The 22,266-nt window shown below is 46.7% G+C and overlaps 2 protein-coding genes across 2 annotated transcripts in view; one reads left to right on the top strand and one right to left on the bottom strand.

Moving 5' to 3' along the window:
- Nucleotides 1–3: 3 nt before the first annotated feature.
- On the top strand, nt 4–8,587 carry TSN (translin; the record flags this gene model as incomplete). The annotated part of the gene is made up of 5 exons (XM_009875912.1): nt 4–55; nt 5,855–5,951; nt 6,757–6,872; nt 7,558–7,637; nt 7,997–8,587. Coding segments are annotated over 5 exons (582 nt in total), but the record flags the coding sequence as incomplete, so codon positions are not given.
- Nucleotides 8,588–17,978: 9,391 nt separating this feature from the next.
- LOC104278816 overlaps nt 17,979–22,266 on the bottom strand; it is a 5,436-nt gene continuing 1,148 nt past the window's right edge. The window contains exons 3-5 of the mRNA XM_009875910.1: nt 21,410–22,032; nt 19,588–19,733; nt 17,979–18,774 (exon numbers count right to left, since the gene is read on the bottom strand). Of these exons, the coding sequence (XP_009874212.1) occupies nt 17,979–18,774; nt 19,588–19,733; nt 21,410–22,032 (1,565 nt within the window). The remainder of the gene's footprint in view (nt 18,775–19,587; nt 19,734–21,409; nt 22,033–22,266) is intronic.

Below are 22,266 nucleotides of genomic sequence, written 5' to 3'. Positions count from 1 at the left end.
CGGGAGATCCTGACGCTGCTGCAGGGCGTGCACCAGGGAGCCGGCTTCCAGCACAGTGAGTCCCGCTCGGCGCCTCCGCCCGCCCCGCCACACCTTGCCCGGAGCGCCGGGGAAAAGCCGGCGGGGCGGTCGGGACGACACCTCCAGCCCCTGCCCGGAGTACGCGGGTTCCTCGGTCACTGGCGCCGCTTTTCATAGAACTGTCAGGGTTGGAAGGGACCTTGAAGATCATCTAGTTCCAACCCCCTCGCCATGGGCCGGGACATCCCCCACTAGATCAGGCTGCCCAGAGCCCCATCCAGCCTGGCCTTAAAAACTCCCAGGGATGGGGTTGCCACCCCCTCTCTGGGCAACCTGTGCCAGTGTCTCACCACCCTCATGGGGAAGAACTTCTTCCTAATGTCCAGTCTGAACCAATCCATCTCCAGCTTCAGTCCATTCCCTCTAGTCCTACCACTACCCGATATCCTAAAAAGCCCCTCACCAGCTTTCTTGTAGCCCCCTTGAGATACTGGAAGCCATAAGGTCTCCTCAGGGCCTTCTTTTCTGCAGACTGAACAACCCCAACTCTCTCAGTCTGTCTTCATAGGAGAGACTGAGAGACTTGAGGTTTTCCACGTCTCAGCTGGACACAGGTGCTCAGGGGGTGCCTGCAGGGGTATCTCAGAGGCTGCCAGGCAAGGGGGCACAGCTTGGGGAGTTTCAAACCAGATAAGTGGAAAAGCCGCCGTTCATCCTAAAGAAATACCCTTCCTTCCCTTTCTCCCCTCCTCAGCTTGGTATTTCACTGTCTCAGCGTGTCTCAGAGCACCTTTTTACACGTGTTCACTTTTGGGGTTGTTGAATTAGCTCATAGGTTTCACTGCAGGTAGATTTTTCTATTCTGCTAATTTTACCATCGCCTGTTGAGCCTTTGTACTCGCTTCCTCATCTCTTCACCCCACTCCCCAAAAAGCTGTGATTCTGAATGCTCTGAGGGGTGTTCAGGACGGTGTGGGAAGGGAGATTTTAGTCCAGCTGTATGAGACTGACTCTGTGTGTAGAAAATCTGCTTAATGTTGCAGAATAGAAAGTGAAATTGTAAAGGCTGGTAAAGCAGAAACTGTCCTTGATGTATGTTTGAGTGGCAACTGGAATTCTCCTGTTTTTGCGGTTTGGATTGTAGCTAGCCTGGTCCTTTGCTTTCAGTCCAAACTTCTTCAAGCTGCACATGTCTTATGAGGAACGGCTGAGGGAACAAGAGTTCTTTAGCCTGGACAAAAAGGGGACTCAGGGGGGGACCATATTGCTCTCCACAACTGCCTGACAGGAGGTTGTAGCAAAGTGAGGGTTGGTCTCTTCTAGGTAAAATGTGATAGAGCAAGAGGAAATGGTCCCAAGTTGTGCCAGGGGAGGTTTAGATTGGGTATCAGGAAAATGTTATTCACCAAAAGGGTTGTTAAGCACTGGAACGGGCTGCCCTAGGAAGTGGAGTTACCATCCCTGGAAGTATTTAAAAGATGTGCAGATGTGGTGCTCAGAGACATGGTTTAGTGGTGAACTTGGCAGCGTTAGGTTAATGGTTGGGCTCGATATCTTCAAGATCTTTTCTAACCGAAACAATTCTATGATTCCGTTCTATGATTCTGACTTTCCTGGAAACTCTCGAGAGGAATTTGGGAAGGGGACACATCTTCCAGGCCAGCCTCTGCAGGCGAGCACAAGAAGGAACCTCATCAAGTGCTGGTTTGTTCTCAGCAGAGTCACTGGTTGTTACCAGCCTGATGACACTTGTGCTCGAGCCAGAGGCCTGGGATTTCTCTGGGCTCCGAGAGGGTCCATGTGGAGCAACAGGCAACACCTGAGGTTTGATCTCTGCTGGCAAGTGCCACTTCCACCTACTTAGGAAATCCAGCAGTGCTACAAATCAGAACTGTTAATTTACACAAGCATACACTCATTTTTCTAAGCTGCCTAAACCCATGGATGTTGTGACAGCTGTTTTGTGTGGCTGTCAGCTTTAAGGTTTCCTTTCAGCATTCGCTAGTAAAAGCCTGTGTCTGGATCAGAATATTTTCACTCGATTTTTAATTCTGAGTGAGAGCTGATCCTGGAACTTGCAGAGTGTAAATGGAGATTTAAAATAGGTAACTTTAAAAAAAAAAAAAGTGTGAGGGTAAACTCATAATTCTTGTAATACCAAAGATAATGAGTACATGCTTAATAGGTTAGGAGTTAACTCACGATAATAGATCTGTCAGTTTGTCATCAATTACAAGCATAATAAAGTCAATAAATGTTTAGACTAATAAAGGTTTACAGCAGAGTAATATAATACTAATTAGCAGAAGGATTGTTGGGGGCTAAATAGCACTTGTCAGATGTCACTGTTTACAGTTTAATTTGATAATGGTTGTAGTTCTGCAGCGCAGTGTGCTTAATTGGCTGTTTGGTTACTACAGCATCTTGTTCGAGTTAGTACCACATTTTTACTAAGAAACTAGAATGATTCTTCCTCAGATTAAAAAAGCATAAATGATAAATCCTGCAACTATGAAAGAGAGGTTTATTCATTGTAATGGAATTCTGACAAGCCTTGTATTTATTTATTCCAATATGTAACAAAAGCTATTAATAATATTCATAAACTGCATTGACCCATATATAGGTTATTTATAATTTTTTAACATAGTAACTAATAAAGAAAAAAGCAAAAATACTATTAACTACTACAAGTTCACTGGTAATGCTTGGTGACGGTAGCTGTGTTGCCATGGATGGTTTAATCATAGAATCACAGACTGGTTTGGGTTGGAAGTGACCCTAAAGACCATGTAGTTCCAGCCCCATCTGCCATGGGCAGGGTCACTTCACCCTAGGCCAGGTTGCTCAAAGCCTCGTCCAGCCTCGCCTTGAACACTTCCAGGGCGGGCCTGACACATCTTCCCTGGGCAACCTGTTCCAGTGTCTCACCACCCTCACAGTAAAGAACTTCCTGCCTCCTAATGTCTCATCTAAATCTATCCTGCTGTAGTTTAAAACCATTGCCCCTCGTCCTGTTGCTACACTTCCTGATAGAGAGTCCCTCCTCAGCTTTCTTGTAGGTTCCTTTCAGGTACTGGAAGGCTGCTATAAGGTCTCCAAAAGCCTTCTCTTCTCCAGGCTGAACAACCCCAACTCTCCCAGCCTGTCCTCGCAGGAGAGGTGCTCCAGTCCCTGCTCATCTTTGTGGCCTCTGGACCCACTCCAGTAGGTCTGTGTCCTTGTGCTGGTGGCTGCAGCTGGTGCTGCTGCTGGAAGATGCTGTATTGCTGCTTGTGCCCCTCCCTTGTGCCAGCATAAGTGGGAGGCAACTTTCTCCCACAGCCTGCTGGCTGATCCTTTGTAATTTATTCTTGCATCAGCTGTTGAGGTAGAGTGATGAAAACTCAAGAAGACAACAGAGAGTCAGTGAAAACGGGGAGAGGATTTGCAGCAGGGCAAGCAATCTGTCCTACTAAGGGGTGATGTGAACTCTCTTGATAGAACTATGGGATAGTTGGAAGTTCGATGCAGGGCCATTTCCTGTACCAGTTAGTGGCATTTGAAATGTTACTTTGCACAATGCCTTTCCTCCGTTCTTCGGGAACTTAAAATACTTCTTTCCTAAACCTGTTCTCATTTACTTTTTCATCTAACCTCTTTTACCGTGGGGCAGCCACCTACCCACAGACAACGGCTGTTTGACAGAACCGGCTTCTTTGTGGTCTCTTCCTGCACCAAGCATGAGACTGTGTGTAGCTGTGGGGTAAGCATTGCTGTCGTAGCTTTTATTCAGCTGTGGGGAAGGAAAACCAGCAGAGCCTCAGGCCAGCAGCTTCCAGAACAGGGTTAGAGGTTCTCTCTTTGAGCTGCCTCTGCTCCCTGTCCAAAACGGAGTTTGAGAACTGCTCAGAAGGTTGTTTGGGGCAGCGTGTGCTGCACCTGCTGTTAGCTGACAGGGTCTTTGGAGGCTGAAAGTCAGCTTAGCGTGTCTTTGCTCATGAGACACATTGTGGTAAGTTTAGCAGAACATCAGTGGTGGTATGCAAGGAGGCACAAGGATAGTTTGAAGTGTGTGTGTATCCTTTGGCACTGTTGTCTGAAACTTTACGGTAAAGATTGCCCATTTTTGCCACATATTCCTTTGGCAGAAGCCAAAATGCAAATTTATGCCTCAGCTCTTGGTGTCCCCAGCTGCCATGTGACAGCTTACATGACTGAGGCAGAGACCGTAGTTTGAGGCTGGTGTTCAAAGGGCAGCTGTCAGTGAGCTTCACACATTTCTTTCCTTCTGCCTACCACGCAGAACTTCACTTTCATCTTCTGCTTTCATTTATAAGTGCTCCCCACCCCTTTCCCTTTTTTTTTTCATTGAATTGATCTTTTATTAATTGAAAGAAGTGTCTAAACACACTTAAGCGACTCCTGTTAGGGCTTGTTTGATGAAAAGCATTCATGACAGCTTTCAGACTTATCTTCTATGGATCTTGTTTAAATAACCCTAGCTTCTATTCATTCAGATGCAGGAAAGTCTGTCAGGTTATCTTCTGCCTTCCTTGGGTGGTGACCAGGGTTTCTGAGAAGGCCACAGTTGAGAAGTGCTGTTTGATGAGTTCGCTTGGGCCATGGTACTGCTGGTGCAGCGTGGCTGTAATTGTATCCATAAACAGGAGGTGGCAGTGGGGGGGAGATGTGCCTGTATTTGTATCCATAAACAGGAGGTGGCAGTGGGTGGTACATGAACAACAGACTGTGTCTCTGCAGAGCTGTGACATACGCTGGGCAGGCTGAAACCCAGTTTCTTCAAATACATCACTTGAAAGCAGGAAATGTTGTTTCCTGAAGGGATGTTGCATCACATTTGACCTAACTGAGCGATAAAAAAAATATTCTAAGATTTTTAAATGGAGAAAGGAAAGTTGCTTTTCCTTTGACTCTACAAGTCGTTTGGCAGCGCTGCTTGGTGCTTGTGCTTTCTTTGGGGCCAGCTGTGTGCGGGGCTGGTCTGTTGCTTGTGATCTGGTCGTTGCTGTTGTTTAGGGCACTCTCCAGAACATGTTGTTTCTCTCCTTATAACACCTGTACAACGCAGATGGCCATCCCTTTCTCCTCCTTCGTCCACATAGCTACAACTAAAAATGTCCCGTTACCAGCTCATGCCTGATCTCTGCTGAGTCCTTCCTCCCGCAGTGCCACCTGTAGCTCTGCCGCTCCAGAGCACTGCTGCCTGACTGGGCGTGTGACATGGGGAGTGTGGCTGTCCCTGCGCCACTGCTCTTGCTGGCTCCCTCCCTTGCACACACACCCACCCACACCCATCTGTTGCCACAGTTTCAGCTCTTCTACATTTACAGACTCTGGAATGAAATTGCCCCTCTGCTACCTCCTATGAGGTCTTGCACTCAACACCTTTTTCAGCCTTTCTCCAGCTCTGTTATCTCTCCTTCAGTTTGTTGCCCTGCCCAGCGTGTCACCAGGCTCCTTTGCTAATCGGTTCCTTCCACAGACAACCACCACATCGACTCGGTGTTTTCTTCATTTTTGCCTTAGTCTGTTTGTGTCCGTTTGTAGCAACAGTAATTAGTCATAATTACCCGTGATTCTTAAATAACACCAGGGCATTTTGGCTCAGGTTTGAAACTACAGACTAGAGCAGATGAGACACCTAGAACTTGGCAGTATTTTTCCTCTACCTGTGTTGACTCTTGGTGCGACAACGAGCATTTCTTAGATTGATTCAGAATGTCAGCAGACTGGCTGGGACAACAAAGGAGCATAAGTAGTGCTGTCTGTGCTAGAAAACTGTTTGCAAAACCTCTGTCAAGTACTGAACGTTGCGCTGGTTTTTTTTCAGTACCAAAGAAATGTCAGAAGGCTCGTGAGCACTTTGGTACGGTGAGAACACAGATGGAATCTCTGAAGACCAAGTTTCCCGCTGATCAGTATTACAGGTGTGCAGGATCACGCACAGCGAGACATGGATACAGGAATTGCCTGGGCATGCTTGGCCTCGTTACTTTGGAAGAATGATTTAAAGGTTTATGGGCCGAATGCTTCTTCCTGGTTGAAAACAAAATCAGTCGAGGGTTTTAACAGCATAGATAAATAATGCTTCTGCTCAAATACTCTCTTTATAACTTCACTAAAAATATCCAGTATTCAATTATTTTTCTAGAAACTGCTTTTAAAAAGAAAAAGGAAGTTTAAGAAATTGACATTTTGTTGGAACTGCTCTTGTTTCTGGAAGCAGAGCATTTGCTGTTCCATTAACTTCAGTGAGGTGGTTAGGTTTGGGGCATTTCTGGGAACAGAGATCTAAATCTGTCATGAAATGAATGTTTGATACTGCAGATACTAAATGAAGTTGGCACCTTCGTGTTTCGTTCCTGCCAGAAGGGGACAGTGTCTAACAAGAACATTCCAAAGAAAAAGAATCTTGTCAGCTCAGATTTGCTGAGGGAAGATGGGAGGCAAAGCCCAGGTTGTCTCGAGGGCACAACAACCTGAAAAACTCGGTGAACCGAGTAGGTGTGTGAGAGGTGCAAGCAGTGCTGGTGTCCAGCGTAGTATCCTGGGAGTGAAGTTCTGGGGTACCACGGAGATGAATTTAAGCTGGTGTCACTTTGATAAGCCAAATATATTGTGAAGTGCTGTGTGTAAAGGTGGAAAACATGATGTATACATAATGTATGCTTATTGCCTGACTCTCCAGCAATAGATGTTACTTAAACCTTGACTTGGTGTTTTCCTCAACAGATTTCATGAGCACTGGAGGTTTGTGCTTCAGCGGTTGGTGTTTCTGGCAGCGTTTGTAGTCTACTTGGAGTCAGAAACGTTAGTGACCCGAGAAGCTGTTGCAGAAATACTCGGGAGTAAGTTAATGTTACAATCGAAGAGAAAAAGCTTGTGATGTTTTTAGATGTTGTAGTTTTCAGAGGTACAGGGAAACAGCAGAACTTAATTTATTCCCAAGAAATAGGTTCCAAAGTTTATTCATTATATAAACAACAGATTATTTTAGAAGGTGGAAATCAACAAACCTAATGTAAACAAAAGTATTTATCCATTAATAAGTTCTTCATCACTGAAGAGTATTCATTCAAGTTGCGTAAGTCTACCGAAAGAATAATACAAAGACGAGAGCTTATTCTTCTCACTTTTTGCTTTTAGTGTTTAAAAAGTGTGGAAAAAAACATTAAATGCTTATGCTGTAGGAGTATTGGTTCCTCCCAGAGCAAAGGATATGAAAAAAAATCATGAAGATATTTTTCTAAAATATTACTACAGGTGCCTCTCCTGTATATTGATGGAAATTCAGTTATTCTGTTGCATCAGTTATAACCTGTTGCACATCCAGTTGAGATGCTAAATCGAAATGCTGAGAAGAGGCAGTAATTGCATCTCTTACAGGAAAAGGCTGACTTTTATTTTGTAATATTATTTCATAAATCTGGTATTTCAAATTAGCTCTGGTAACAAATGCAAGCGCAACTCGCTGGTTTTGCTCATGTTCAGTACCACCTGACTGCCACTCTGCCACTGTGCTTTTTGCCTTAGTCAAAGCGGATCGAGAGCAAGGCTTTCACCTGGACATAGAAGACTATCTTTCTGGTGTATTAACTCTCGCCAGCGAGCTGGTAAGGAAGATGTTCATGCATATATTTGGATTGAAACCTAAAAAAAAAATAGAAAAAATTAATGTGTTTTCTGACTTTCCCAAGTTGTTCCTGGAAGTTACGGTATGCAAAACCTTGATGTGAACTTCTAGCAAACTGTACTCTGTATGCTGGAGTTGTTCCTCACCAATACTTTAAGATTTAAAGTAGTCCCTTGATTGAAAATCCAGGACTATGGTCAAAAAAAAAGGTAGATCTAAGTATAAATACTCTGACTGCCTGGAACAAGACTGCTTCATTAGATAAAGTAACTGATGGGAATCGTGATGTGATTTGGGTGGGTTCCTCTGTTGATGTTCTGCTGTGTCTTCCTCTCGTAGGCCAGACTGGCAGTGAACAGCGTCACGGCTGGTGACTATTCGCGCCCGCTCCGCATCTCGACTTTTATCAACGAGCTGGATTCTGGCTTCCGTCTCCTCAACCTGAAGAACGACTCCCTGAGGAAACGTTATGATGGCCTGAAATACGATGTCAAGAAAATTGAGGAAGTGGTTTACGATTTGTCAATCAGGGGACTCAATAAGGAGGCAACAGTTGGAGTGGGCGAAGAGAAATGAAGGATGCTCATTGTAACAGCATCACTGATTACCTCAGATGGTTGCCAATTTGGGAAGTATGCTAGTGAAGCCTTCCTACAGTAGTTTAGAAGAACCGCGGCTGAAAGCTGCTCTCTATTTTCTTACAAAAGGTGTAGTTCGGGTGTTAGATCTCAAAATGTTTTGTAAAATCCTGTATAGATTAGAGTGGGAGACTCTGCTTCCCATGGAATTCCTCTTGTCAGAACACACGGTGCTGATCTGTGCACAGCAGCAATGTGTCCCTGATTCCCATGAGCTGAAATTCTCCTTAGTTCTGTAGTGTTGCTTCACTGCTCAGGCAGCGACGTGCTTCAGCTGTCTCTGCTCACACACCCTTACCGACGCGTGCACAGCACACAGCTCGGTGCAGGTGCACGTCTTAGAAAACAGCGTGTAAATATCTATATGTTTTTTAAGGCACTGATGGGGTTTTTTGCCTTTTTGTTTCTTAAATTTTTACCTACATCAGTAAGGTGAACAGATTGGCATAACTGTTTATTAACCAGACCTTTTTTTAATGGTTTCTGTTAATGTATCCCCCTTCAGAAATTAGTGAAAATATTCCTGAGAATTTCTCCATTGGAACTGGTGCATTGCACCTGGGCACGTCTCTCTCTCTCTGTCATTTTCTCCTTTCTTCCAAGATTTCTGTAACCAGGGAGAGCAAGGTTTTCTCAAACATCTGCTTTCACTGCCTGGTATTTGTTTCACTGACATGAGTAAATGCTGAGTTTTAAGATGATCATTTGCCTTGAGAACTTGGTGTAACCAACTTTTTGTTTAAGTACCAATGTTTCTGAATAGAGAAATGTTAACCGATAAACTGTAGGTAGTGCCTCAGTTTTAGCAACCTATATAGGCCCCAACTGTACCTATGTCCTGGGATTAAAAAAAAAACAAAAAGACACAACAAAAACCAAAACCTCAACACCAAAACAGTAGTTCATGTAGTAAAATGTTTGTATCTTCAGAAAAGGGGAAATTACTAGTTTGAGATACTTTGCATATCAGATGTTTGCAAACACCAACAGCCTCTTTAATGTGTGTGAGTGGACAAACACATACCCCCCATCCCAGGGTGTTTGTTCTGTTGTCCTAAATGATTTCGAGTTTTGCCCTTCTCCTACTTCTGGTGGTGCAGGAGAGTTAAGGAGAATAACTTTTTAGGAGGAGTATTTCCAGGAGGAGTATTTCCAGAGAGTGAACGCGGTCAAGTTTACGTGGGGGTTTTTTTTGTGTTTCATTTGGTTAGCAAAGATTTACCACTGTTCCATTTAGGGGTTTGTTTATTGAGAAAAAAAAGGTTTCTTGGTTATTTTGGCCAATAAAAGCTGTTCTTTGATTTTGGCCATTTGGTAACTCTGCCTGTTGTCTGCTTATCTGTTGTTATTTGAAGCTCCTTCCTGGGAGCCTACTCTGGAAACCATAACAGAAGTTCAGCCTTCAGCTGTACTAAGACAATAACAGGATTCCTCGCTTTGGCTGCACACTGCTCAGTGGTGCGCTCCTCCTTGCTGGGGAGTGAGCCTAATTCAAGCTGCAAATAGATTTCATAGGCTTTTTTTGGTTATTTTTAGTTTTAACCTATTTCACCAAGTAAAACAGAAGAGGTATGGATATGGAGGAGTTTATCACTACCAAATCCAGGATGTGGTAAGGTTCATCTTCAGAGCATCTCATCATCTTTCATGTTTTGCCTCATCCTTTGTATCTGATGTCACATTACATAGGGAGATGATAATATCCCTCTCTCTCAACTGAAGAAAATGAGGGTGTAACTTCTTCAGCCCCATGGCAATGAGACCAGCCTTCAAAGTAGTTTTTTGTTTTCACCTTATGCTACCGTTTGCTTCTTTTTCACTGCAACCCTGTGGAGGTGGGAGGAAGGAAGGAGCTTAGGCCAGTTCTACTGCCAAAACCAGAGACTCATGAAACAGCACCCTAAGGCTCTGAGACACAGCTGTGCAGGCCGAGGTCACACAGGAAGTGCGTGGGAGCAGAGGAGCTGGAGAAAGGTTTCCTGAGCACCAGCCTGGTGTCTCTCGGATGGGAGGACTCCAGGCATGCAGGACTGGGATGTGAGGCCATGTGGCAGGGCGAGTTTCTGGTTGCAGGGCAGGTGTTTGTTGAGGCTTTGTGCTGGCTTGTGTCCCAGGCACTCCGGTTGCATTTGGTCACACAACAGGTCTGCTTCCTGACGTGGGCTCCCATCTGCCTCACGTAGCTTTTTGCTAGAACCTACATCTGCCAGCTCGTGCATCTTACATGGTTTCTGAGAGCTGGTGGAGATAAAAAAGTGTTGCGCCACAGGTGCAGATACCGTGGGAGGGACAAATGGAAGAACATGTCACTTAGGGCTTACAAAGTGTGCAAGGTGTGGGATCCTTATGTCTAAGGCTCTGTGAAGAGCCACGTGCCTGAGGAAGAGACACTCCAGCTTCATGTTCCTGGAGGGTGCTCAGCAAACACCTCGTTCTCTCCTGTTCCTAGGTTTTGGGAGAGCCTAGCAGCTCCCTCTGGGAAAGCATCACTTGCCAGAGCCAGGGTACATAGTGCATTCCCAACCTGGGCCTGGGGGAACGGAAAGGAAACCACAAACTTTCTCCTGGGGCTGCAGCAGGGAAAGATGGGGACATGGTTTTTGAAGCTTCCTCTGCACAGAGGCAGCCTGTAGGACTTTGTGGTCTTGATTGCGAATCTGCACATTACTGTGGCCTTAAATGGTAGGTTGTGTTTCTGTTCCAGAGCTGGGAGCAGAGGGAAGAAGGGCAGACCCAGATGGACTTGTGTAAGGAGGTGTCTCTTCTGTGACCCTTCCCTTTGCCAGGGTAACAGGAGCAGGTTTAGTCAGTGGGCAATGGCAGCGAGAGACTGAGCTCTGAGGACTGCAGGAGTGAGATGGCTCGTGATGAGTCAGATGCAGTTGAACTCTGAACAAATAGCTCCTGTTGGTCCTGAATGGAGTGTGCAGTGTGAGCTGCCAGCTGGGAGGGCAGTGAATCTGTATAGGAGCACTGGAGAGTCTGACTCAGCAGCCAGTGGGGCTGTTCTCTGGGCCACTTCAGCCCCAAGTGTGTTCCAGGGACCACTGTTGGATCATCCTTGTATTCACCCACTGGTTTGGTTGTTTGTTTTTTTGTTCCTTATCTTGACATCATTTCTGTAGGTTTTCTTTATTTCAGTAAAAAGGGCACTTAACTAGTTGATTAACTGCTCTTTATTTATAGTGCTGCCTGTTCAACCCCTGCAGATCAATGGACGTGTTGACCTGAAACCATTCCGGAAACGGGCAAACAGAGCTCTGTGGCACTGGGTGCAGGTTAGACCTTGGCACTGGCTGTTGAACTGGGCTCTGTCTGCTGGAATTGGTTAACTGCAGCCGGGTCCAGCCACCTCTTTAAACTGGTGCTTGTTAAGGGACGTGTTAGCACCTGCACACTGCCCTTTTCTAGTGCCAGCACACGTCTTTGCCCAGTGAGCTGCATCCAGGAACTGATGTAGCTGAAACAATCTTCATTTTTCAGCGGTGTTTGCTCCCTGTCCAGTTCACTGCACAGTCCCGCACGTGCTGTGCCAGTCCCAGCTTTAAACGTTCACTGAGCTGTAACACTGTGTGGTAAACTGATTTTTCTTGCAGTAATATAGCTGCTTCCTATTTTGTTAGCATTGCCAAGGATTTTCTCTCTGGGTAAATAATTTGCCTTCATCTTACAGCAAAATGATGCCTTCTGTGCTATAGAGCCTCACTGGCATTTTTCAGCCGGTAAGATCATTACACAGCGAGGCAATTAAGGAGTAGAAAGTGAACATGGATGACTCCTGCGGTCTGCGTGTGGACATTGACCCACTACTCATCACCAGTCTATCTTCTCTCATTAAAGTACTGTCTGTTGCTGGGTGCTGCTGTGCAGCTGTACTACAGTTCAGAGAGCCTCCCACCTGCTGAATTCATGGAGTGTCGTTAAACAAGTTATTTTGAAAGGAACAGTCCTTTATGGTATTTGTCTCCTGTACATATGTTGTGGGTCAGGTATGAATTACTTGAAGGTGGGTATGTACTTGCAGGTTTCTCTGCCTATTGTTACTTCAAAGTGCAGCACTTCTGGCTCGCACTGGTTAGGTGTCACTGGAGGATTGTCCTGGCCAAGGGGAAAATGTCTGTCCTAAACGCAGCCTTTTCTTCAAAGAAAGGGGAATGCTCTCCCTGTCTGAATGCTTGCTCATCTGCATGTTCACACTATGAGTGTACAAATGTCTAACCTGCTTTTGTTGGGGAAAATGTAAGAGCCTGAGCCCTGCAAGGGTGCCAGCTGCTTCCCAGGAAGTCTCCTGGCTCCCATCTTGGTAAGGAGAGCCGTCTGCCTGCCTTGGGGTCTGTGCTGGGGCACTGTGCAGCTCTTGCAGGCTTCTGCGGAGTCTGCTGACCACCACCACCTGTTGGAGACTTCATCAGGCACTGCAGAAAGCCTAAAGGGAAGGAAAAGCCTGAGATTTCAACCTCTGTGCAACAGTCCAGGGCTACAAAGGCCTTATGTTCTTCACGTTTTGATTACCACAGGCATCAGTCACAGGATCTGCTGTGTGACCTTCTTGTGACTTCCAGGCTACCCACTCTCCTCTGCCAGCTCTTCCCACAACACCCAGAGAGGGGTCTGACTCGGGTCCTCCCAAGGCTGTGACTCTGGCACTGCCAGGGAAGTTCTGTGCTAGGAGGCAAGGGTTAAAATCCACCTGGGGCTCCACCGCCACTGGAAGAAAGGGTTCCTTTGCCTGGTTCTTCACAGGGCACCTTCCCTGGGAGGGCTGTTTGCAGTCTGGGCCTTCTCACCTGCAGCTGAAATCGTTTCTTAGAGATGCAAAGCCTGTGCTGGTGGGGATCACATGGGGGCAGGATTTGAGCTGCACATAATCATTACGTTCATCCCTGCTGGCGCATCTAGAGCCCAATGCCAGCTTTTCTACTTTTTCCAGCTGTGTAGCTGCTCCCAGTCAAGCCTGGGCAGAGACCAGTGCTGGAGGATGCTCTGCCCATGCTCTAATTTCTCATTAAGGTTCTTCACTCTGTTGAAGAGGACCCTCTATGTTCCTGTCACTCAACTTGTCCATCCGTGCTGCAGAAAGGTTTTCTTTAGGGGACCACCTTCAGCTTCCTGAGGGAAATGTCTTCCTTTCTAATGACTGTCTTTGGGGCTTGCCGGGAGGTTTTGGACTGTGCAGTGTTAGGGTCAAAACTTTTTTTAAAAAATTTTTTGTACCTGTCTTCAGTCACATTGATATTCTGCAGCAGCCTCTGTGAGAAATATGTCAGTTCCTTTGTCCGATCAGCAAAACTTTTTGCTCTATCAATACTCCACTGTAGTGACAGAAGGTCAGTCAATGATGACACTGAGATCTCTGAATATTACACAATATCTCTCAGGACAGTTTCCTCCATTGCTTTTGGTTCCAAGTTTTTTTGAATTTCAAGTCAGAGAATCTCAGCCTAATTCCATCGGAATTTTGCCTGGTTCCTTAGCATACATTCAAAAGGAAACACACCTGACAACACAAAACATGAGCTGCTACAGCTGCCATGAGCCCTGAAAGGGTATCTTTGACGTGGTGCAAGAAGACTTGGATTATCTTCCCTTTGAGCCTCTCACGGACAAAAAAGAGAGTGCAAAATTCACCAGAATCTCCTGCTGGAGACCTGCCTTCCAGAGACTTTAGCTCCATGATAGAGTCATGTGCACTAAATGACTGAAGTTCCCCAAGGTAGGAGATCTGAGATGTTCTCAGAGCTTTATTTTTCAGGATTTGGGATGTGCTGATGTCAGTCTCTCAGTCTCCCATGACAGCTACAATAGCTTCTTGCTGCCAGGACAAAGCTCCTGCTGCCTTTCAGATGTGTTCTTGATCACACAGCGGAGACCCACGCTGAACACCCCTTCCCCACCCTCACTTCTCTTAAGGGCAACCAGGAATGTACAAGAACACCATAAAAGAGAAGATCTCTGTACACTAAAGGAGGAGTCTCTCTCCTCTAAGGTATTTGCACTTTATTTCCCACTCAGGCTTTCCCACCCAGTCTGCTGATTCTTAACACAGCTATTCCTTCTTTCCTTGGGACCCGATCTCACAAAGGGCTCTTAATCCAGTGTTCTGTCATCTTGTGTGTTTCTCTTCTGAGCTCAAAACTACATGGGTTCCATGATAAAGACTGCCTTTTGTTGTTGTTTTCCTCATAAATGACTAGTAAGACTCATTCTAAATTCTTGGTAAAGGTCATTTTCAGTTTTGATAAATCAAGGGAGTAATCAACTTTCTGTTTTTCCCCCTAACATGGTATTTCCAGAGAGGCCTGCTTGTACTAGCTTGGTAAGTTCAATGGGCAGGAGTCTTGAAAAGTAATCTTAGTGTATTGTCAGTCATGACAATGAGAGGCATAAAAACATTACAGAGCCCTTGGACAGCCAGTTTGGAACAAATAATTGCTTTCTTGGCTTGCAGACAACACTGTTCCCAAGTACCCTGGGTTACAATAACATTTTGTCAGGTTTGTTAATCAGAAATGGAAAAATACAGCACAACTAATCTCCAGGGCTGCCAAGTAAGATGTGTACATGTGATACTGAAAGACCTGGAAGTTCCCAGGAGAGGGAGCATCCAGTTCAGAGAAGTGTCTGGGGATTACAGAAACTTACTGCCTCGGCAGTGTGCTGATGCTCCTCACTCTGTGCAGGCTCACCCCACAGCACAAGCTCTCATGGGGTCACGGAGATTGTTCTGTGCTCGTGTTCCCTTTCAACACCTGTAATTTAAAGGCAGGCAAGCAGCTGAGTACACATCAGATACATAAAAGATAAATAACATCGGAAGCACAACCTCCATCTCGTTTGACAGGTTCAACAATGGGGCTGTCTCTTCCTGTAGCAGGCTGTCCTGGATTAAAGAGCTTGTACTGTTCCCTGGCCGCAAGTTGTTTAGGACAGGGCTACAGCACCAAGTACACATCCTGCTCGTAACTCAACAACCGGTGATTATTTACGGACCTTCTTTTGGGGAGAGTTTGCCTAGTTCAGAGGAAATAGGCCATGATTACTAGAAGCCTGGCAGGCAGGTGTTTCCTGTGATACCTAGAAAAATCCTGAATCTGACAAATTGAACAATCACCCAAATGCAAGATTGATGCTACATATCAAACTTTTTACATATACTTATTGTTCTCTAACCTTTTTAAACGGCCAGGGTGACTGAAGGTATCTTGATTTAAAGATACGACTGTACAAACAGTCCATGGCTGGTTTTGAGCATGAATTGGAGTAGAGAAAATCACTGCGCTGGAAAGTAACTCAAAGCTCTCCAGAAAGCATCAGCAGCTTTCTGTGCCTGCAAAAGCCACTCGCTCTTTGGATAAAATAAGCTATTAGGCTTACTGCATTTATGCTTTCTCTTATCAAAACTGCCACTGGAAGAAAATTAAGAGAAAGGCAGCTGCACAATTTTGATCCCTGGAGAGAAAACAAAGGGCTACAAGCTGTTGGTTTTTGCATGTTAGGTGAATGGGGCTTGAAGGCTCATAGATGCAGATCTGTCACGACAGCATAACCAAAATCTTCCTCCAGCAGCTGCTCTGCTTAGGCATCCATCTATTTGAAAAAGAAGCAACAAGCTAAAAACAATGCCTCGTGCTCTTCACTGGCTGTTCAGTGCATATTTTGTGGGAGAAAACAGTTTATTGTCTAACGACTAGGAATAGCTGGAGGGAATTCCAACTCACCTGAGGGAGTCAGGCTGCTTCTCTGACAAGTGTTATGACAGCCACTGCTTGCTACAGTGCTCAGCTGCGTGCTGCCACCCTCCCGCCTTGGGTATGTGTAAGCCTCCAGATGATGCAAAACTTCCCACTTCCTCAAGGACAAAGAGAAGCACAAAACATTGAAGATGAGAAAATACAGCCAGTACATACATGTCTCACTGATGGTGTCTGCCTCAGTGCCCAAAGCAGCGTAACAAGTTCCCACAGCAGTGGCAAGAGGACAAAGCACTGGGTACGGTTTGGAGCCCTGCTCAGGTGTTGGGTCAGTGGTGTCTCTCACGACTAGGGCTACCTAGCTGAAGGCAGCCTCTGTCCATCTTTGTTCGTGCGCTCGCTGGTGCTGGTTGATCTCTGGAGAAATACACAAACGAGCTTCCTTGCAGGAATCCTCCTGTAAAATAAATGCCTGTAACAGAAATATTTCTTGGGACTGAATAACACTGATTGAGTTTGTTGTTACCCTGAGGTCTGGAAGAGCTTTTACAGGCTGTCCTCCAAGATCCACCAAAATTCAGGCTCCTTTAATTTAGCCTCTAGGGCTGTAATCTGGCCTTTGCTATGTAAGTCACAGCATGACATTTTGCTGATCTTGTAATCGCGAGGCCACGGTCGGTGGTAATGTCAGGCTGAAAAGGTTAAACCCTGTTTGCCTTTTTATAATTGTTCAGCTTCGAGTCATTTCCCTGCTAGGGAGCTGAGAGAGGCTGGACTTTACGGGGGAGTGCTTTGCGGTCTCAGTGTCAGCTCTCATGTCTGCTGCACTGGGCCTGACCTGCCCAGGCAGGACTGTGGCCAGAGCATAAGATTTTGTGCCAGTCTATTGTCGTCTAACAACAATTAAGGTTGCAGGCTCGTACTGTTCTCCCAGTCTCATTAGGAGTAGCCCCTGAATTCTGTTCAGGGGATTCAAAGAACAGACGTAGGCACATTGTTCACCTGACTGCCACCCACACTAAATGAAATATCTACTCCAGAAAACAACTATTTAAAAAAATACCCACCTAAAGTCATTGAAACATAATTATTAAAACCTTTTATGTTACTCTACAGTACAATGTAAATTGTTCCTTTCAATTAAATTTTGAAATACACTAGATTACATCATTTAAATAATCGCAAACTTTCAAGTTCACTATTAGTGGTAGCAGAGCTATATTTACATACACTTCCGAGATATTTCAGATGCAGCGTTATGTTCCAGTCCCGAAGCCCGTTAAGTAACAGACTTTCAGTGGGGGTATACTGCTCTTCGACAGATTCTACACATATTTGGGGTGTACATGTCAGAGAGCAACAACTCCTTTTATTCTCATTGCATTCTTTTTTCTGTGTGCATGCAGCTGAATCTGAGCAAATCGATACCTACTTGATTTGGATTAAAGACGCTTCTTTTTAAACAAGTATTTTGACTGAACATACAGAGGTGAATAATGAAATACAGTCCTTAGGAGTAGCAGCGGAAAACATTTTTTCTCCAACTTTGTCCCCTGTTGCATAATACTGCACCTAATTTTGACCCTGACTTTACCTAATGCTGATGAAATATAGTCAATGGTGGAAACCTCTCTCATGTTCTCAAGACTGGCTTTCAACACGATCCATGCAATGGCAAGCATCATACATCATTCTCCCGCACTGCAATATTAACAAGTTTTTTCCCCCTAGTATTTTCCCCCAGAGATCTGCTCCTCGAGGGAAGCCCATCTCTGTATGTACATCGGCCACAACTGGGTTATGAGTCCTGAGGCTGGAGACCAGAATTAGGTTGTGACACTTGCTCCCAGTGCTGTGAAGAGTCTTCGCAGTGGGCCAGGCTCCTCCCTGTTGCCCAAGGAGCAGAGTAAGTTCAAGCCACTGAGGCTCTGAATGGTCCTTGCATGTGGCACTGGTCAAGCCAAGTCTCCCCACGCGCTGCCTGTGCAGGACTCAGGGCCTAGTGTGAGGGGTGCTGATCATGATGTTGGGCAGCGCGTTCCGCCGCTTCTTCCAGGAGCCCAGCTCCCTCGAGTACCGCCTGATCTGCCTGAACCAGTGGTGAGTCCGCGCTCGGTCGCTGTCCCGGAACACAAACGCCTCCCGCCTGATCTCAATGAGTTCAAAAGTGTCGTCGCAGTCGGGATCAGTGGAAACGATGCAATTACTCAGCCTCAAGGGCTCCCTGAGCAAATGGAACTTCCCGTTATTTTTGTCCCTGATGAGTACCAGCACAGCATCTTTCACGGGCCCTGGCTCGGCTGACTCCAGGCTGGACTCCGACACACGCTTCATATTCACCAGGAGGAGGACCTGCATGTTCTGGAACTTCAGGGTCTTGCTGCCTTTCTTCACCCACTGGCCGTCAGGGGGCTGGGCCAGCTGCAGAGGCCCCTCCATCACAAATCGTGTTTCCTCCCTCAGCCAACCTACAGTTTTGAGGGCAGTTTCTCTCATTTCAATGTTGATGACTTCCCTCTTCTTCTTGCTGTCTTGGCGAAAGGATCGGAGGGTCCACGTGTTTCCCTCCTGCTTGGTTTTCATGTTGATGTGCTCCAGGTGGGACTCGATGCGGCTCTTGGCCTCCCGCAGGCTGCCATGGTCTGGGTGGTACTCGGTGGTGGCCTTGATGATTCTGCTGAGCAGCAGGGGGTACTTGGTGACTCTTTGCAAAGGGGCCATCAGGAAGGACCTCAAGTTCATCCGCCGCAGTGCTGTGTTGTCATTCTGGGAGACATTGAGGAATATTCTGCAGAGATTTAAGAAGAGAGAATGAAACAGTGGCTGTTTTGCCAGCAGATGCTGCAATCCTAATTGCAAATGAACAGTGTGGCGCTGACAGCTGCTGGGCATTCCATCCCCCCTCTAGCCTGAACAGCTTTGTGAATTCTGTCTTTTCAAAAACTAACAATTTCTGCATCTGTGCTCAGCTGCAGAGCAGCAATGAGGTGCCTGGGAGACTAGCACGTAACATCCTAGCAGTCTTCTATTAAATCGCTGTAAAACAATGAGGGTGTGATCTTTCTCTGGTACGCACTGACGTAGACCCGAGGCAGACACATCATCTCATATTAGATTACACTAATTTGTAGCTCCTTTCATCATTAGATTACAAAGCACTCTAAACAAGAATTTGGTACTGTCATCATCTTAAGCTGTTGCAGTGGAAAGAGAAGTGACTCGCCTGACATTGCCCAATAAGTGAGAGCTAGGAATGCGAAACAAATTCAAGTCATGAATCCTTCACACAGTGGCTTTCTCCAGTGGAAATCCAAACCATGCTCTGGCACAGGGAATGACAGCGTTATCTGGTGACAGTTCAGCGCAGTGGTCAGTGGGCAAACACTACTTCCAAAGCACACAATATACAGCCGGGGACCAACTGGGACACTGAGGATCTTTTGGAGAGTAATTATTCTCCTCAATCCAAGTGAGAGCAGCACATCACTGAAGAATATCAGCATCAAAACTTTGATCTAATTGAACTGATAAAGGCGTCACCCTCAGCCTGGCACCTTCCTGTCCCCGAAGTCCGGAAGAATGCCCTTAGCTCTCTTCTCACCTGAGCAACTCTTTCTCCTTCTCCAGTGCGTTGAGCATATTCACAGAGGAGGACTGCTGAAGACAGTAGGTCTGAAAGGCTGGCAGCATGTTGACAAACTCTAGAAACACTTCACCAATGCACACGGTCATCAGGTCATCGTCACCCTGCAAGCATGCAACACAAGCCCTGCTGGGTTAGCTCAGGAGAGGCACAAGCGTGGAGCCTGCGTTCAGTCCTATCAGCATGAACCTACTGCAGGATCTGGCGAACACCAGATGAGAGGTGAAACCGGGCTCATCCTTCTTGGTGGAAAGGCAGCCCTAGCAGATCTAGGGGGAAGCAGTGCATGGGGAGAAGGAAAGCTGGTCTAACAGCTTGCTCTTCTACACATAAAAAGTGGTCTTCTCTGCTTCTGTAGGCTTAGCCAGCCCACAAGAGCAGGGGCACAAAGGCCAGCAGCCAGAGTGAGCCTGCTAGTCAGGAGGGTGTATGGGGGCCCTTCTTGCTGGCAGGTCTGCCACAAGGCTAATGCAGCAGTGCATAAATTAACAGAGAACATTTAGGAGCAAATGGGCATGGGAGGCCTGTAACTGAGGTAACAGACATGGCACTTGACAACTTCTGTAGTTGTTCCCAGCAACTGGCCTGGCTTGGAAGCAGTCTCCTTCAGTTGTGCTCTTACTGGCTACTTTGACGCCTAAATGAAAAATAAATTTCATGGTAAAGTGTTCTCCGATTTTTGGATGCATAATAAAATAAGGGAATAGTAAGAATCTGGTGCCACATACTGCTCTTGGCTTTGTCAAGGTGTATGCTGACATCCTCTGCAATCATTACTCATTTCAGCAGCAAGAGAAGGAGCAGTTCTCTGGCTCCTGGCAGCTTTTTGGTGCAGTACTGAGCTCTGACTGCAAAGGCAACGTGGAGGAGGAGATAGGGAAACCCACAGCTGTTTGTAGAAACCATTGTTTCAGTGAACTATTCACATGGGGACATCACACCTGCAGCGCACATCTGTCTTCACTGTGCCAGGTGCCTAAGAGCCATGGTCAAAGTTGCCAGTTTTTGAGACGTGTCACTCAATTTGACATGGGGGTATCTGAGAGGGAGAGGAGGGATGTGTCTCCTAGAGAACAAAACATCCTGGTGAAACTGATAGAGCAACAAGTAGCACATTGTGGAGCTGTTTGTACATTCTTTGCAGTCATTGTCTGCTGCTCTAGAGTCTTTTTTCTACTTCTCTGCCCTCTGACCACCATACTGGTGAGGCAAGAAAGTTCCTTGTGCATGGCAGGGTTCATCAGTACAAGAAACTGGTACACAGAGCTGTCAGGGCCCCTTGTCACCAGAGCAAGGAGCAACCTGGCCCCACAGTCAGCCTAGATGCAAGCTGCAATAAACTGCACCCCAAGGCAAATACACCAAAGGCAGCCTTAGGAGAGAGCCAGCTCAGTGTTGCAAAAGCAGAGCCTGTGAGCCACACCAAGCTGAGCTCTGTGCCCCCATAGTCACACTCTTATCAGTGTCCAAGCAAACTGGCTTAAAGCTACCTTTGGTAATGGGACAGTTAGGTCCTGTTAATGAGATAAATGAGCTAATGCTGATGGCCTGCTAATGTCAGTGGCATTACCACAGCAGAGAGTGAGGCCAGCAGCTGTGGCCCAGTACAGGCCTACTGATATCACTGGTTTACAATGGCTGAGGGAGCAGGGGATTAGGCAGAGGACCAGAACCCACGAGTCCCACCTCCTGATCCTCTGCTCCACCTATGCTGCTTCACTAATACAAAACCTATTCCTGTTTATCCAGTCTGGCCCGTTTCGAGAACATAGCATCATACCTGGTCAAAGGCCTGATCGATCTCTTCTTGGAGTATCTCCAGAAAGTTCTCATTGAGGTCAATGAGCTCCTGGATGTTGCTGAAGATGCCCAGGAGCTGGTCCTGGCTCAAGAGCCCAGCTGCCTGCATGGGGAGGTAGAACTCCTCTTTGATGATGCGCAGGTCCTCTCCATAGCTGGCCTCTGTGTTGACAAACTCCAGTACAGACTCCTTGCGCTCCGTCCTGCGCTTGCGGCACTTCTCACAGAGGTCAGCCCGCCTCTGATTGCAGTTCTGCACATCCGTCTCCACCGGGAGGTCCCTTTCTCCACAGTCGGTGCAGGGACGGTGAGCTTCCCAGGCCTGCAGGGAGCTCAACGTTTCAGATGCCCTGTTCCTCCACTTTCTGGCTGACATCTGGCCAATGCCACTGTCTGCCCGCTCCACATCCGCTGACTTGGTCCGTGTAGCCTCGCTGGGATCCAGGTCATCCCGGACATCGTTCACACCAACAATCCCACTGTCTGTGCTCAGGCTGCTGACATTGCTCCAATGATGTCTGGAGCGGAGGAAGCCGCGAGGGGCCCGGCGAGTCTCATCGAAGCTGCCACCATGGCCAAGGTTGGCTTTTGCTACCACTGGACCTGAGAACAGACACAAATCATTACAGGCATGGCACAGAGCTCACCTGAGGAGCTCAAACTGGCACAGCCATGAGTGGTAGGAACCCTGCCAGATCTAGTGAAAGCAGGGCTGTAAGCTGTCTCCCATCCTGTTTTGCTGCTGAGGCTGGCAAGAGTCAGAAGTAAACAGCTCCCAGCTGAAGCCTCGGTCTTGCCGTCCCTGCACTTCCCATACTTGCAAACTTGTTTGGGCTC

The sequence above is a fragment of the Apaloderma vittatum genome, unplaced genomic scaffold (assembly GCF_000703405.1).
Source record: "Apaloderma vittatum isolate BGI_N311 unplaced genomic scaffold, ASM70340v1 scaffold8169, whole genome shotgun sequence".
In the NCBI taxonomy this organism is placed as follows: Eukaryota; Metazoa; Chordata; class Aves; order Trogoniformes; family Trogonidae; genus Apaloderma; species Apaloderma vittatum.
Note: the sequence above shows the minus strand (reverse complement) of the source record. Positions and strands in the feature narration are given on the sequence as shown.